Raw genomic sequence first — 17,951 nt, 5'->3', positions numbered from 1 at the left:
CCATCAGCGGGGGAGCTGCTCCGATGGGTTGTGGAGCGCTGTGGGGAGGATCGACGTGGGCTGGGACAGTGGGGCCTAGAAGGCATAGAGTAAAGCGCTGGAGGTCCATAAGGCAGAGAGAGGGGAGCGCTGGATGGCGTGGGCAGAACCGTGCACCATGGTCTACACTATGTTCTTATAGAGTAGTAAAGATTTGCTACCGGAGTTAATTGTTCGTGATTGCAGTAGAATCTGTCTGTTCAAACAAAACGCATCCTAGGGGAAAGAGAAAATTGCTGTCTCAAGAAAGAAAAAGAGAATTAAAATAGCCGTAAGTAACGTGAAGGGGCAAGAATTGCTCCGGTGGAATGGGAAAGCGAGGAAAAATAAAATAAACCCAGTAAAATAGGCAGTCGGCAGACCACGGGCCCCTTCGTCCACCTCCGGCCGAGCAGTGCCGACTGCCGCCACCTCTGAAAAACCCTAGCAAAAAAAAAAAAAAACATTGCCCAATCCAAATCCCCATTCCCTCCACTCCCAAAATTTCGAACTCCGAATCGAAGCTATCATGTGCGAGCGCTCACCTACCCCACGTTGACTAGAAGAACCGTCCGACTTCAACTTCCCAATTTTGCCTCCAAAAAATTCAAAATATTATTCGACCCCGCCGCCATCCCGTCCGCCCTACAAATCCCGCCAGCATGCGCTCCATGTTCGCCACTAGGTCGCTTCTCGCCGCTGCCGCCTCCGCCCCCACCGTCCTCCGCGCCAGCGCTTTCCCATCGCGTTCGCTGCTCCTCTCTCTGCCTTTCCCTCGGGGTCGTGCTGCCAGAAATATGCTTGGCGCGGCGAGGTCGATCTCTTCGGCCGCCCCGTCGCGAGTCGGAGGCCGTGCGGCTATGGAGGTCCGGGCGGCTCAGTCCGGCGAGATCCATGTCATCGTGGGCCCCATGTTCGCCGGCAAGACCACCGCGCTCCTCCGCCGGGTCCAGGCCGAGGCCGGCAACGGGAGGTACGGAAAAAAAACGCAGGCGACGCTGTGCCTTTCCCTTGCGATTACTTGTTTTGCTGACAGAGCGGGCCCGCCAGCTCGTGACCTCTCTTCCATGGATTTTTTTTTGGCTAAGACGCCAAGGTTTGGCTACGAGGAAAATAGGTCTTTTTGGTGTAACATATAATGTAATTACTTACTATCTGACCGTCACATGTTATGAGCTTACATTTGTCAATATGTTGCTATGGAAGCATTGTATTTGTCTTTTGTCCTGGTCTTCACCGTCCAGTGACGAAACGGTACATAATCTTAGCGTTTGTTATACGAAACTTCTGTAGACTCAGTCAAAGTACTGCCACAACAAATGAGCTTCTTTGGTAAGATATGTTGTTTTTTAGACTCCAAATTTCTGGTGCTTTTTCTGCAAGTCTTTACAATGAAATTTAGACAGTTTGTTTGACCATTCTCTAGGTTCTAGAACAGTTTGAAATTTCAGGTGTTCTGAGGTCACTGCTTTCGTGTTGAATTCATATACATCAATACATGTAATGCTAGGTGTACATCACAACATGTGAATACTGAAATTTGGTTGCCTTGACTGCTTCTATCTTGCATAAAAAAAATTCATTTCTGACCTTTTCATGGTGCCATTATAGGAGCGTGGCACTAATAAAGTCCGACAAAGACAACCGCTATGGATTGGATTCTGTTGTGACTCATGACGGTACAAAGATGGCGTGCTGGGCCTTGTCAGAACTGTCAAGTTTTCATGACAAATTAGGAATTGAGGCCTATAATAAGGTTTGATCAAAGACACGTTCTCTTAATTTGCATGCTGGTATCCTATCCATGAAGTCTACTATCAAGTACCATGCATATATTTTGAATAGTTCAGATTGGTGCATCTGGCATTATATTGTTAGTGCCCAACTGCCCATCAATAATATTTCTTGAACAACGAATTATTGAGAATCATGACAGTAAATTCAGCTGCTGGTGCTGGGGAAGTACACCACTTTAATTTGGAGTAATCATAGATTAAAAACAAGGGCAAGTTATAAAGAAGCATATGATGGTATTCTACTATAGCTTGAATATCTTATTATGGGTCAATTCTGATTCCAGAGTTTTAGTGACCCACCAAATTGAACAACTAAGCTTGTAGCTTTATAAATTTAGTTATTATGTTTAAGAGATGTGGTTATTTCCTTACTGGTTTACTGATGTTGTGCAATCAATTGCCAGTCCTTGTTCGATTGCTATTGGTTGTCTATTATGATCTAATCCCATTAGAACATATCACTAGCTGTAGTGCCTCAGCAGTGTTTCTTTAAAACTGAAACCTTCTGATGATAGACCTCTACAACATGTACAGCACAGGTAAACAGGCCTTCCAGAATATTAGGGCCCAAAAAGCAGTAGTTAATTGGATAGTTGTATAAATTGAGATTGTGAAGTAAAGCAGGACTGCAGCAGTCTTTACGCCAACCTTAATCCATCTCTCTGGCTTACTTCACCTCACAGACACGCATACTTCTTTTTCTATTCTCATTTTCTTGTGTCCTTTTACTCTCTTCTCAACCCTCATCTTTTAGCCCATAGAAGGGAAAAACAAGAAGGGAAATCATTTCTCATCTTAGTTTTGTTGATCATTGTTCTGTGGCCTCCTCTTTGTTGAAACTTGAGCTAAGCTTTTGCGTATTTTGCATGTTGTGTCTCCACAAATTCGGACATACATTGAACAACTCTTTCTTTAGCCATACACATAAGATGCCATGAGATTATGAGAAACTTTGCACCTAGTTCAGATGTAAGGCATGTTTGGTTCACGGCAACACTTTGCCTAAGGTTACTCGTCCTAATTGAAGAACTAATCTCTAGGCAGAAAAGTTAGGCAAAATGTTGCAAGTTAGGCAGCGAACCAAACAGGCCCGTAGGCTTGCAAAAGTTACGTCCTTGGGTGGTGCCGTTGCCACTATAATGCACAATGCCTACCTGTCTCCCAGCTTGCTTATTGCTCATTATGCTCTAGGTGCTGTACTCAACATGTGTCTAAAAGGCAGACTTTCTGTAGGAAAAGCAAAAATACTTCAACAGTCGTGCATTAGTCATTTTTAGGCTGAGTAACATATTGTGAAGCCAAACCTAAAGTCCCATCCAGTTGGATAAAATTAGCTGTAACTGATATGTTTCTTCCAAGTGGATGCTTTAGTTTTGCTAAGTGAATTTGCCATCTTCTATTGTTTCTGTTTTTGTTTTGTTGCAAATTTCACCACTATGTGTATAAGATTAAAGATTGTCTGATTGAACAGATGAAAAGTACTAGTTCATTTGTTGTCAAAAGTGTGGTTTGTTTGCAAGTTTTTCATAATATAATATAGTTATAAAACCAGTGCTTCGAGATGTTGTGATTGTGTGTTATCCAAAATGATATACAGTTATGAATTTATGATGAGGCAGCGATTCATTAGAATGTAGACTTGCTCTCTTCATGTTACAGTAATTGGTATCAACAAAACAATGAAAGTTGAGCCTTGATACTGCTGAAAAGCTGTAATCATCAATGTATCTAGGAAGTTTATGGCCTACTCCATCTAGTCCAGTTTATCATTTCACATATGTCAAGAGTCAAACTTTATAATCTTCGATTGATAATTTGGTTAACATATTTTAACTTTTGTAATATAAACTTGATGCTATTGGATTTGTAATCAAATGTAATATCCAATAATCATAAGTTTATAATCATAAACAATATAATATAAAATAAATGAATGGTCAAAGTGTAATTTAGGAGGCTGTGCCATGTCAGAAGACACCTTATAAACTGATTAAGGTGTGTTTTTTGTTTTTAATATTATTAATTTATATGTGTAATCTGAAGCGAAAGGGCCTCTGTGTAATGGTTAAGGCTTCTCCGGTTCCCGGGTTCGATCTCACTCCTGGGTTACGTCCTGCGTGCCACCCTCCAGCTGAGCAGTTGTAGAGTGGGTGGTGACATCCTGCTAGTGATGAGGCGCTAGGGTTCAAGGATTTTCTTAGCTAGGACCATATGTTTCGGTCTCTTCTTAGTATAATACCGGGAGGGCGGTCTATCCCTCCCTAGCCGAGTTTTTTTATATGTGTAATCTGAATCATTCAATAGGGAACCCCACTAGCAATGTTATCAAGTTGACTAGTTAGTCTAGTTGGAGAATAAAAACCCTAACCCTAATTGGGTTGGGAGTGCATATATATATACACACTGAGTAATTGGGACAAGCCCATTACACTGAGAGTATGCAAGTAATTACATAGGGACTAGCCCTGTAACCCTAACAGTACTCTAACAAGTCCTAGTTGTCATTGCCGGATTGACCAGGTTGTTAGCTGCTATTAGTCGTCGACCAGGGTGACTACTCGGCTTTGGTTGTTCCTAGTCATCCTTATATATCAGGACCAATATACCAAATATATACTAAAATACTATATGTTCTAGAGTACAAATCAAGCATGAAGAGGCGCGTCGGCATCTGCATGTGCAGTTTCAAATTGGGCTGAAAAACCTGATAACCCTGCCTGTAAGCTTTCTTAGGGGGTGTTTGGTTTATAGGGACTAAACTTTAGTCCCTCCACTATTCCATTTTAGTTCATAAATTATTAAATAGGGAAACTAAAATAGAGTTTTAGTTTCTATATTTAGTAATTTAGGGACTAAAATGGAATATAATGGAGGGACTAAAAATTAGTCCCTAGAAACCAAACACCCCCTTAATTTATGGGTGGGGTGTTCTCTAGATGGTGCTGTCTATTTGTATATTGGAGCCTTTTTTATATGGAAATGTTCAATATTGAGAAGGATTGATATAATAAGAAAAATGGCAAATACCCTGATCAAAAGACATAGTTATGTTTAGTGTCATTAGCAGAACTCATGTATCATGCAGTCATGCTAACAATGGTTCACGGATTCTATGTTCTTGCATAATCCTAGGAAAACGTATTTGATCTTTTAAGCTTCGTTTGTCTGCACTTATTACATATTCAGCAACCTCATGGCCCCACTGTTCCATCAGTGATGCCATGATACCCAGCCAAAAGTCTGGTTGAGATATTTGCTGCTGATCTTACTGTGCACATGGCATGGCTATTGAAATAGGTCCTCTTCTCTAGACATTTTGTAAATCACTGAAATTTGATTTGTGCAGGTAGATGTTATAGGTATCGATGAGGCCCAATTCTTCGACGATCTTTATGATTTCTGCTGCAAAGCTGCAGATCGTGATGGAAAAATTGTAGTTGTTGCTGGCCTAGATGGTGACTACAAACGGTAATCACTGGGCTCTGAGTTATAGGCTTTGACTTACCGCATCCAGAGCTATGTGATGCAAAATAAATTATCAGAATGAGTATTTTGCCAGAGAATACGCCACATGGTGCCATAGTTTGATTTTGTGGATGTGATCTTGGCAGGAGAAAGTTCGGTTCAATTCTTGATATTGTTCCTCTGGCTGACTCGGTCACCAAGCTAACAGCACGCTGTGAGCTATGTGGTCGCCGGGCGTTCTTTACACTGAGGAAGACGCAGGAAACCAAGACTGAACTAATTGGAGGAGCAGATGTGTATATGCCTGTGTGCAGGCAGCACTACATGGATGGGCAGATTGTTATTGAGGCCACAAGGATTGTGTTGGACCTTGACAGATCCACCGTGACGGCGAAAGCCTTGAAATAGGCCAATACCTGACTTCTGCATGCAGATTTGCAGTGTGTAACGATTTATTTATGATGACATTGGTTGCTGTCGAGTGTTGAAGACGCACACCAGTTGGTGAAAAGCTGTTGGCCTTGAGATGCTGCCACCAGCGAGGGAAGCCAAATGAGTTGATCCCACAAAGTACTGTTGAGAAGTTTGTAAATATCTAACAGTGTTTGGGTTTAAAATGCGGACATGTATCGCTTTTCTTATGCAATTGGCATTGTCATTTTTATTAAGCAATCAGATGCTTGGAATCAGCTGTACGAATTTGTACCACAAAGGAATTGCATTCAAGTTTGAAAGTAAACTAAGGCTATCTCCATCATGTAAATGGATGTGTAAAGTACTGTTTTTCACTGTAGATCGTACTGATTGTAGAGTGTGTAATTTGAAATGGAGATTGAGACATAAAATGAGATAAGGAATATGTTAGAGATAGTCTAAGTGGGGATCTTTGAAACGGCACCTCCATAACAACTGCGCTGTATTTTTACAGCTGTGCTTTGAAACGGCACCTCCATAACTACTGCACTGTATTTTTACAGCTGTGCAGAATTAGGAGGTGAGCGCGAACAACTAACCCGAGAAGTGTCCGAACTGACGAGGGGTTTGCCGGTGTCGTCGGTGCAGACTAGACGGCTAGACCTACGAACAGGTCATGGGCATGGTCAGGCTCCTTGATCCAGGGTCATTGGCAGTATGTTCCTTCTTGCTTTTATTTGATTTTGGATGTGTAACGGAAGCCGAAGAAAGTTTTTTCTTCCCATTTACATCATGTAGAGTTACTATAGGTATAGAGTTTATCCTAAAACATTCGGCTTTTATAAAGAAATAGTATGATAACCGTGACTTACGACGACACATAAATATTCCATAAAATAGTACCGCAGAACGATTGCATGAAAATAAGCAAGATATATAGTAATATTGACCTTAATATTTCAAAAATTCTTTGCCAACAACAAATACAAAACAAAAATTACTAAACTCAGGATATGGAGCGCCGCCTCCTCTTCCTCGTCTGTTAATGCCCATGGACTACATAGGCGCATGGCCATGGAGAGTCAACAGTGGTTCGAGGCGCTTGCCGACGGAGAAAGCTAAAGGTGACGCCGTGGATGGGGCGCGACGGATGCTAGTAGAATGGCATGCTCGATGTCCTCTATGGTAATATAGAAGAATCTAGGTGAGAGAGGAGGAGACGAAAAATAAATGGAAATGGGGGGTGAGGGTAATATAGGACCGCACATGACAACGGAGAGTCGCCATAGGTGTTGGAGGCACTTATCGATGGAGGAAGATAAAGACGGCACCGTGGATGGGACGCACCGGATGCCAGTCAATGTCATCTACGGTGATGTGGAAGAATCTGGATGACAGATACAGATACAGGAAAGAACTAGAAAGTTGTGAAGTTAATATATGACGACAACCATGAAACTCGTGCTTCAAAAGAGCAGAGATGTAGATTACAAAGATTGTAGAGCCGGAGAACCTCCTCCCTTCGTTATCAACATGATACATCCCCACTTCATAAGCAATGGACCATCTAGCGCTGGGTGCTCGTGCACACCGAGGAGCCGAACAACAGTCGTGATATTCTAGTATGATTCTATTGAGAATTTTTAAAACCCTTTTTAAAAATAATATCAGAGATTTTTTTCTAGAACTACTATGCTGGACAGCATCAATCTTCTTGATGCGGCCAAAGGTCCTACCGACTCCTGATACGGCTGGTCTGTCAACATGACAGGTCAGTCACATGTTGACTCATAACATGATCCTATTATTGTGCCACCAATTTGGGCACGACAGCTACCACACCCCCATGTTTGGTGCAACACCTATTGCGCCAACCCATTGGATGCGACATAAAGATACAAACCTTGCACTCGGTCTCTCCCATCCTTTTTTTCTTTCTCAATCCTTTCCTTTCTTCTTCCTCCCTACCAGCGCTATTGGCTTCGTTGGCCATATCGTCCATTGAGACAATGAGTTAGTCCCCTAAACTTCTACGACTAAGGACAATATAATATCTCATATTTTTTGTTTTCATGGTGGATTTGAAGATTACTCTTATTTGCTAGGGTTTGAACAAAAAATATATTTGGTTAGAGATGTAACGAATTTTGGGTAGATCGAATATATTATATAATTTTTGTTGAATTTAGCTGCGTGTAGTTACATGTGTTCTATGTCTAGGTTAGTTATTTAGTTTAAAATTTGAGTTGGCATATTTATGTTTATGTTTAAGTTAAATTTGATTAGTATTTTTTGGTTTTAGTTTGTTAGTAATAGTGTTTAGGTTTAGATATAATTTTAGTTCAATAAATTTGTTAGCACATGTTATATGTCTCTATTAAATTGAAATACTTACATTGTTGTATAGGAGAAATAGATTTGTTCTTTTAGAATCCAATGCTTTGGTAGACACATGTAGGAGGATAATTGGCAGAACGAGTTCATCCCAAAGATTTATATTTTGTTGTATTTATTATGGGTTAGGCCCATTTAAATTTGATAGATCAATAAACTCTACGGCCTGTAATTGTGGACAATACTAATAGTATCAAATTGGAATTCCAAGGGTCGTTGGCTTGACTTATATGGTGGGAATTATTCCACTTAATTTGAGATGTTAAGAAACGAACAAAGGCGTGCCACACGCGCGCACCGCCGGCCGACCGGGCGTGGCGAGGCAGGCGGTGAGTGGGCGAGGCATGGTGTGGTTGTGTTATTTTTTAGCACTCATTAACCGCGGGAGTTTCAACTCCGGGTCAAACTTTTCAGATGCTCGTCTCTTGAATAGCCGCACGCAAGACCCTTCTCCTTCTCCTTCCCTTCCAGCGATGAGAGGTTAAAGGTGTGAGAACTCCTGTCTCTTCGGTACGAGAGAAGAACAAACATAAGCACAATCCAGCCGCAAGTATGGGTATTTCCATCTCGTAACTTTGCGCGCACAGAGGAGCGAGAGGGCAGGTGCCTCCAAAGCTCTTGCCGTTCGAGACATTGCACGTGGGATCGGCAATCAGGTTTTTGAGGAGCGTCTACACGACTGCCCGTACCGGAACCGGAACCACCGTTCGTTGTTGTCTTCCTCACGGGTGACATCTTCTTCTTCCTGGCGGAGAGACGTCTTCATCTCCTATAAAATGACGAGAGAAGTTGGACAAAGATTTGGATCCTCGGAGCGCGTGGAAGGATTGTTATGGATACATTTGACATCATGATTTCTATGATTAATTATCTTTTATATGTCATCATCATAATGTTAATTTATGGAATTAAAATAACATGGAAATTGCCTATATTTCTAACATTTAAAACCCTAATATTAGGCATTTTCTGTTAGAGGTTTGCTGCTGTGTTAAAGCCTGATCCTTTTGATGGTAAAAACTTCTTGATCTAGAAAGCTAAGATGGAATTGTGGCTTACTACAATGTTCTGTTATCATGCTGCCGAGGGAAAGCCTACCAACTTACCTCCTAAGGATGAGGCTAAGTTTAAGGCTGACGACAACCTCTTTCGAGGAGCAGTGATTCACACCTGATATAAAATTCCAGAAAAGCTATATCATCCTTCCTACAGGGAAAGAGCTATGGGATGCACTTGTTAGAAAGTTTGGAGTAACTGATGCTGGTAGCGAGCTGTATCTCATGGAGCACTTGTATGACTACAAGATGGTTGAGAACCGATCTGTAGTAGAACATGCTCATGAGTTTCAGGCACTAGCTAAGGAACTTGAGCTTTTTCCTTGTCCTTTTCCTAACAAGTTTATGCTTGGCAGTATAATCGCCAAATTGCCACCTTCTTGGAAGGACTTTGCTATCTCTCTCAAACTTAAAGAGACAAGAGTTCAATGTGGAAAAGCTCATTGGTACTCTTGATGTTGAGGAGATGGCTAGAACAAAGGACAATGGAAAAGGTGTTGAGACCTCTACTGCTAATGTAGTGCAAAAGAGAAACTTTTGTAAGTTTAACAAGAAGAAAATCAGAACAAGCAAGAGAACACAAATAAACCCGTTCAAACGGCATAGTTTAAAAAGAAGAGCAACAACAACAACAAGGGAAAGGGAGGATGCTTTGTTTGTGGCATGATTAGCATTGGACTAGAGAGTGCCCTGGTTGCAAGTTCACAGAGGACAAGAAATTGGCTAATGTTGTAACTATTGAAACTAGAGATGGAACATGTGGGTATTTCTGATGAGTCAGATTTATGGCACTCACGTTTTTGTCATGCAAGTTTTGGCTCTCTTATGCGGTTAGCAAATCTAAATTTAATTCGTAAATTTAACTTGGTCAAAAAGTCTAAGTGCCATGTGTGTGTTGAATCAAAACAACCCCGCAAGCCCTCACAAGGCTGCTGAGGCGATGAATTTGGAACCTCTAGAACTTGTTCATTCTGATTTGTGCGAGATGAATGGAATTTTGACCAAAGGCGGTAAAAGATTCTATTTCACTTTTATAGATGACTCCACCAGATTTTGGTATGTGTATCTCTTAAAAACAAAAGTCAAAGTGTTTACTTATTTTAAGACATATAAAGCTAAAGTTGAGAATCAACTTGAGAGGAAAATAAAACGGTTAAGGTCCGATCGAGATGCTGAATATTTCTCTAATGTTTTCGATGAGTTCTACATGGAACATGGTATTATTCATAAGAGGACACCGCCATTCTCACCATAATCTAATGGGATTGCTGAAAGCAAAAACCGCACTCTAACAGATTTGGTGAATGCCATGTTGAGTACAACGGGATTATCCAAGGAATGGTGGGGTGAGGAAATTTTGACGGTATGTCATGTCCTAAACAGAGTTCCAACAAAGAACAAAGAGATCATGCCATTTGAGGAATTGGAAAAGAGAAGATTAAATCTCTCATATTTGCACACTTGGGGTTGTTTGGCTAAAGCGAATGTGCCAATCAACAAAAAACGTAAACTTGGGCCTAAAACTGTTGATTGTGTATTCCTTAGGTACTTTTTCACAACACTGGATATAGGTTCTTCATTATAAAATCTAATGTGCCTGATATGTATGTTGATACTATCATGGAATCAAGAGATGTCACATTCTTTGAGAATGAGTTTCCCATGAAGAATACACCTAGTGATACAAGTCATGAGACTATAATTTCCCATGAGCATGAACTGTCTATTCATATAGATCATGCTGAGGATTCTCACGTGCACATCCCTGAGGAGGATGACACTATAGTCACTCGAAAGAGCAAGAGACGGAGGGTTGCAAGATCCTTTGGTAATGACTTTATAGTGTACCTTGTGGAAAACACACAAACTACCATTAGTGAGGTATATTCTTCTCCTGATGCTGACTTATGGAATGAAGCAGTAAGGAGTGAGATGGAGTCTATTATGTCCAATAAACTTGGGAGGTCGTTGACCGTTCTTATGGTTGTCAACCTATAGGCTGCAAATGGATCTTCAAGAAAAAAGATTAGGCCTAATGGTACAATCGAGAGGTACAAGGCAAGGCTTGTGACCAAAGGATATACCCAAAAGGAGGGTGAAGATTTCTTTGACACCTACTTACCAATTGCTCTATTGACTACAATTCGCACATTAATAGCCATGGCAGCCTCTTATGGTCTTATCATTCGTCAGATGGATGTTAAGACAACTTTCCTAATTGGAGAGTTGGATGAGGAGATCTACATGGATCAGCCAGAAACGTTCTTTGTGGATGGTCAAGAGAACAAGGCATGCAGGTTGATAAAATCATTGTATGGCCTAAAGCAAGCACCTAAGCAATGGTATGAAATGTTTGATAATACTCTTACAACTACTAGTTTTGTTGTAAATGAAGCTAACACATGTGTGTATTATCGCTATGGTGGGGATGAGTTTGTTATGCCGTGTCTTTATGTTGATGACATCTTGATCTTTGGATCAAATCTCAATGTGATTGAGGAAGTAAAAAAATCTTCTATCGAGCAATTTTGAAATGAAAGATTTGGGAGAAGCTAATGTCATTCTAAACATCAAGCTAGTTAGAGAAGGTGATGGTGGGGTAACTTTGTTACAATCTCATTATGTGGAAAATGTATTGAGTCGCTTTGGTTTTAGTGATTGTGATCCCACTCGTACACCTTATGACCCTAGCATGCTATTGAGAAAGAATCAGAGAATAGCAAGGGATCAATTGACATACTCCTAAATCATTGGCTCGCTCATGTACCTTGCGAGTGCAACAAGACTGTACATCTCATATGCTGAGTAAGCTGAGTCAGTTTGTGTCAAAACCAGGAGATGATCACTAGCGTGCTCTTGAGAGGGTGTTGTGGTATTTGAAAGGTACTATGACATACAATATTCATTATACTGGAAAGCCAAAAGTGCTAGAAGGCTATTGTGATGCCAACCGGATTTTAGAGGCTGATGAGCTTTATGCCACAAGTGGATATGTGTTTCTGTTTGGAGGATGCGTTGTTTCCTAGAAGTCTTACAAGCAGACTATCCTAACGAAGTCTACCATGGAAGCAGAACTCACAACATTAGACACTGCTGAGGCTGAGGCCGAGTGGCTCCGCGATTTCCTATTGGATTTACGCGTAGTTGAAAATCCGATACCTGCTATTTCCATGAACTGTGATAACCAAACTGTGATTACAAAGGTCAATAGTTCTAGGAATAACATGAAGTCTACAAGGCATGTTAAGAGAAAATTAAAATCTATCAGAAAGCTAAAAAACTCCAGAGTTATAACAGTGGATTATGTCCACACGTCGAATAATCTGACAGATCAATTCACTAAGGGTATGTCACACAATGTGATAGAAAGTGCATCAAGAGAAATGGGTATGAGACCCATGTGAAATCTACTATAGTGGTAACCTGCTCTATGTGATCGGAGATCTCGTGAAGTAGAGTGGAGAAACAAGCTAGGAGTAGGTTGCGAGGAAAGATCCCTTTCTTAACTCATTTCTAATGCACATCTTTCCCATTTGTAAGGCAGGATGGTATTTACCTTAATGTATTCTAGAGCCTTATAAAGGTGAGATGTTTTCCTACATAACATCGTTTGAGGAGTACACCTATATGAGTCAGACTGCTGGTCACAGTCTATGGGACTTGGTTAATCCCTAAATACTCATGAAAAGCACTGAAGTGTGACGTATATGCTTCAAAATAGCGGGGATGCCTTTTGCAGCTTAGTATCAGCAAAGGATTTGAGCGAATCTCATCTCGCACAAAAGTGTCAATTCAAGGCTTAGTCCATTGTTCAATTGTGAATGAGTAAACTCTTATTCTAGATGGATGTTGAACTTAGTACCGAATTGAAATTCCAAGGGTCGTTGGCTTGACTTATATGGTGGGATGTATTCCACTTAATTTGAGATGTTAAGAAACGAACAAAGGCATGCCACGTGCACGCTGCTGGTCGTCCGGGCCAGGCCAGGCAGGCGTGGCGTGGCAAGGCTAGGTAGGCAGGCGGCGAGTTGGCGAGGTGTGGTGTGGTTGTGTTAATTTTTAGCACTCATTAACCACGTGAGTTTCAACTCTGGGTTAAACTTTTCAGATGTTCATCTCTTGAATAGCTGCACGCGAGACCCTTCCCCTTCACCTTCCCTTTCAGTGATGAGAGGTTAATGGGGCGAGAACTCCTGTCTCTTCGGTACGAGAGAAGAACAAACAGAAGCACAATCCAATCGCAAGTATGGGTATTTCCATCTTGTAACTCTGTGCGCACAGAGAGGCGAGAGGGTAGGTGCCTCCGAAGTCCTTGCCATTCGAGACCTTGCACGGGGGATCAACAATTAGATTTTTGGGGAGCATCTATGTGGCTGCCCGTACCGGAACCAGAACCATCGTTCGTTGTTGTGTTCCTCATGGGTGACATCTTCTTCTTCTTCTTCATGGCAGAGAGACATCATCTCCTATGGAATGACGAGAGAAATTAGACAAGGATCTAGATCCTCAGAGCACATGGGAGGATTGTTATGGATACATTATACATCATGATTTCTATGATTATTTATATTTTATATGCTATCATCATAATGTTAATTTATGGAATTAAAATGACATGGAAATTGCATATATTTCTAACATATTTGACATGTCTTGCCAGGATCCACATGTTTTGCCTAAGCTATCGGTGTCAAATTTTTATTGTGGTGAGCCATCCTACATTACAAAGACATAGAAGCAATTAGATATAATGTACCAAAAAAATAATTCAATGTGAAGGGACCATGACGTCTAAAAGAGGGAGTGAATTAGGCAACTTAAAAATCTACTTAATTTAAGGCCTCTATTTTCTATATGTTCAAAACCAATACAAGAAAGTAATCTACCTAGATGTGCAACTATGATTTTGATAGGTTTGTTGCTATCTCTAATGCAAAAGAGTTATGCAACCTAGGCTACAATCCTATTACTAGCCTGACAAGCTAAATTAGGAAAGTAAGCACACAACGTAAGTAATTAATAAATAATGTAGAAAAGCTTAATTAAGATAGAGATGCAAACTCTGATTGATGACTCCTGAATTTTTACTGAGGTATTGAGAAAGTCATGGTTCTCCCTAGTCCTAGTTGGAGCCTTTCACAAGGGCCAAGCTTCTAACTAGGTAACTATGTGGATAGCCCTCGGGCATTCCCCATGCACAAGTGAGTCTCGAGATGGTCTTTTTTGGACTGCTCTCTATCTTGAGTATCGAGCTTTCAACCACGCTGTTGTTAGCCTTGTTTTCTCTAGTACATGGTGGTGGCCACATCATAAATACGATTGACATGGTCTCACAAGACTAAAAGCCCCTTCAAGTATAATAATGGTATGTGTAAGCACCAACTAGCTAGAGGTAAATACTAGGCGTAAACTTAGAGCAAGCTCTTAAACAATGGTCTAACTAGTCTAAGCACCCCGCAATCACCATGTGTATCACTAATCACTATGCAATTAGAGAAAATTAGAATGGAGCACCAACTCCATTGATTTGTTTCTTAGCTCCCACACACTTCAAATGTCTAGTTGGGATGATTTTTTATAGGCCCCATGTCCAAAACTACAATTTCTGTAACTAAAGCTCAAAGTACTCAAAATAGAATTAACTTACCATTCCTGGTGATGGAGGTGGCTGTGTTGGCCATGGAACATATCTCCAAGGCATTTGTGACTGCCCCATATAAGGATATCCTCATGGTATCTACAACAGTGGCATCAGCGGTGGCATCTATGTTATCATCTGTGGCATTTGAGATGGCATCTGTGATGGCCATGGAGCAAATCTCCATGGCATCGGTGGCAGCATCACTTGGTTGTGGGAACCAGTCTTGGAATCCTATAATAAGAGAATTAGTTTCATGTTTATGATTTAGAACTCTAACTTGATCGAAATACACAAGTTTACCTGTGATGCGTCACCATGTTAAGGCAAGGGGTTCGCTAGTGGAATCAGAGTCATGTCGTACGGAGGTCTGACACTACCGTACACTTGCAACTAAATTAATCATAACTTGTGCATTTAATTAGAATCATTTGGAAACCTAACAAATGACTAAATTGAAGTTGAGCTATTACCTGCTGCTTCATCCACATACCCTACATCATCTGTTGTGATTACAACATTTGCATCTACCGTTGCATTTGCTGCACAATCTCTTTAAGTTGTCGCTGCTCCTCAAGGAGTTGTTCCTCCTGTGCAGATGGTCACTAGGGCCAACTACTCCCGATAGAGGGAGATGACTGCCTACTATAACTTCGGTGGTCCACAATACTATCACCGATAGGAAACCTGCATAGAGTACAATAAGACTATGTAGATGGTGTTGACCAAATCAAGATGGTGATTTACCAAGTCAAGGAAGGTGTGTGAGGACTTGTTGACCAGACGATCAAGGATAAGTAGTGACACACGTCGAGATTATGGAGGAAGCATAGCAGGTACACGACTTAAGCTAGGTTTGGTGGTTTCAGCTTCAAAACTAAAAATGACAGGTTAGCGGGTTTGGTCCTAAAAACCCATGGCAAGACCTTGGGGTGTCATGTGGCATCATCGGGGGATCTTGCACCGAGGCAAAGCTACTTCATGGAGGGATCTTCATCGTCCACTACTCAAAATGGAACTTGAACCATTTTGCCCCTAGGATTAAGTGGTTGAGGGAAAATATCTGAATGTTATCTTATGATGTGTAGTAGTCATATAAATAAGGATATAGAGTCTATCAAAACAACCATCTCTCGCATCTATCCCATAAGCACGGGCTAGCCAAGTTTTCACTGTCTATGGGATTAGATGTAGCTTAGAGTTTGTAGATCTATAAGAGGGAGGATGAAGGGTGTGGGGTAGGCCATTTCTTTGAAAATTGTTTTATGCTTATTCAATCAAGTTGACCTTTGGTCTTGTGAATCTTACTCTCCCTTTCATGATCTTGCCTCTGATTATATGATTTTGGTGGTCACTTACTCACTGTAACACCTTAAAATCTTATTCTATGTACTTCATAAAATTTTGGATAAAAATACCTTTTAATAAGAAATTCCTTTACCATTGAAGTCCCTCTCCTAAAATAAACAGGTTCACAAAAAAATCATATGAAAGGGTAGCCACATGAATTTGGTTATTTATTTGGAAAATCATATATTTCTAATTATTCTCTTAAGGAAATGAATTTGTTTCTTAACATACATAATCTTGTATGTCCATATAAAATCAACCGTTGAACTGGTGGGCAACCGTGTTGATTTGATCGGCTGATTACTTGGGTTGTGGCCGATCGATCGTAATCGGGCAGCTCCGGGAGGATTTCAGGTATTTAAAACCTCCACCGTTGGATTCTGATCTTGCGGTTAGTGATGCATACCTGTTCATCATATGGACCTACCTAATTGTGACATTTAGATAGAAATCCAACGGCTCAAGACTGAGGATACCACTTCGCGCGCAATAGTTTGCAAAAGAAACCCCCAAGTTATTGAAATCAACCCGCAGTTCGGGTATGTCTAGAGATCAGTACGATTAGGTCCAGATTTTTCATGGGATAAACCCTGAAGACTTAAAGAATAGTGCCCGCAGCCCATCTAGTTTGGAAATAATAAAATAAACATGGAAATTGATTTCCAAGTATAAAAATAATTCTTGAATCTTAGAAAATTCATAATTTACATGTTTTAACTTCGTTTTACTCCGTTCTAGTTGCGTTGGCTTCGTAATAAAATTGCCTACGCAATAACAACATTATTTACAACATATTACTTACTTTTATAATTAGATATTGTTTATCCTATATTTAGTGATTTATCTTGCTAATCAAAGTTAATTGTTCATGGTTATAACCTGAATAATGATACAACTTATAATCAAGTTATATCTCGGATTAAATTTTAATTAATTATTTCTCACATGATTTATAGTAATTAACATATAATATCTTTTAATGTTTAATCACCTAAATCTTTGGAAAATCATATATTTTTAACCGTAACTCCGATTTTAGTGGTTCTCGAACCTACGATCTCGTTGTGATGTCTAGAACATGATTATGCAATATGTTCTCATGTTTGGTGTGATGTTAATTTCTCATAGACCATGTTCGTTTGTATTGCTATGAGTAGCAGCAAGGCTATGAGTCATTTGAAGACCAAGTTGGTGAAATACCCGGGAATCTCGAGTCTAAGGCAAGTTGTGCCCTTGATCACTTTTCTTTACCTAATAAGTTCCTGTTAATCACTGTAACATGTTCAGGTTAATTTGATGGGACATAATAGGTTTCCCTAGCATTGTTTATCCCACACCTTGGGTCTTAGACAAAAGAACTATTGGGTAGTTTTTCTATTGCTCTACCTGGTTTTGGGAAATTAATGTTACATAATGATCATGTTCCAGTTATGCTGTTGTTTTAATTATTATTCATGATAAGATCATTGTGTTAACTGAAACATAGAGCGAACTCTCGAGAAAACAATGCTACCACAAGGGTGGTATGGGACACCCTTGGCTGACTAATTAGGAAAGCTAGTGGAGGACTACCTTATCCGAAAGGGGCAAGGACGGTAGAGGAGCTGCGTATTTGGAGGTTCTCGGGTCGATCATGCTGCGATGACTTTTCGGACGAGGGATTCCTATATTGCCCTTCTCAGAAACCGTAGCGAGTTTTCTGAAGCTAGTGAAACTTTGTAATGGCCTCATAGTGGTACCCTGCATCGTCTCCTCGACATAGATAAATGGGAAGTCACGATCCATTAGCAAATGGGTAACACGACTTGTGGGTAAAGATGT

At 40.6% G+C, this 17,951-nt stretch overlaps 1 protein-coding gene across 1 annotated transcript; it reads left to right on the top strand.

Moving 5' to 3' along the window:
- Window positions 1-349: 349 nt before the first annotated feature.
- On the top strand, window positions 350-6,119 carry LOC100144301 (thymidine kinase). The gene is made up of 4 exons (NM_001309852.1): window positions 350-991; window positions 1,630-1,774; window positions 5,161-5,282; window positions 5,426-6,119. The coding sequence occupies exons 1-4, from the start codon at window positions 681-683 to the stop codon at window positions 5,685-5,687; spliced, it is 840 nt and encodes a 279-aa protein (NP_001296781.1). The 5' UTR covers window positions 350-680; the 3' UTR covers window positions 5,688-6,119.
- Window positions 6,120-17,951: the final 11,832 nt, after the last annotated feature.

Source organism: Zea mays, chromosome 1 (genome assembly GCF_902167145.1).
Source record: "Zea mays cultivar B73 chromosome 1, Zm-B73-REFERENCE-NAM-5.0, whole genome shotgun sequence".
Lineage (NCBI taxonomy): Eukaryota > Viridiplantae > Streptophyta > Magnoliopsida > Poales > Poaceae > Zea > Zea mays.
The sequence above is the reverse complement of the archived record's forward strand: the minus strand, read 5'-3'. Positions and strand labels throughout refer to the sequence as shown.

Bases quoted from the DNA above. Each gene is read 5' to 3' on its own strand.
- LOC100144301 (NM_001309852.1), top strand. From the start codon at position 681: ATGCGCTCCATGTTCGCCACTAGGTCGCTTCTCGCCGCTGCCGCCTCC. The intron at 992-1,629 runs GTACGGAAAAAA...GTGCCATTATAG, and splicing joins GCCGAGGCCGGCAACGGGAG to GAGCGTGGCACTAATAAAGT. The intron at 1,775-5,160 runs GTTTGATCAAAG...TGATTTGTGCAG, and splicing joins GAATTGAGGCCTATAATAAG to GTAGATGTTATAGGTATCGA.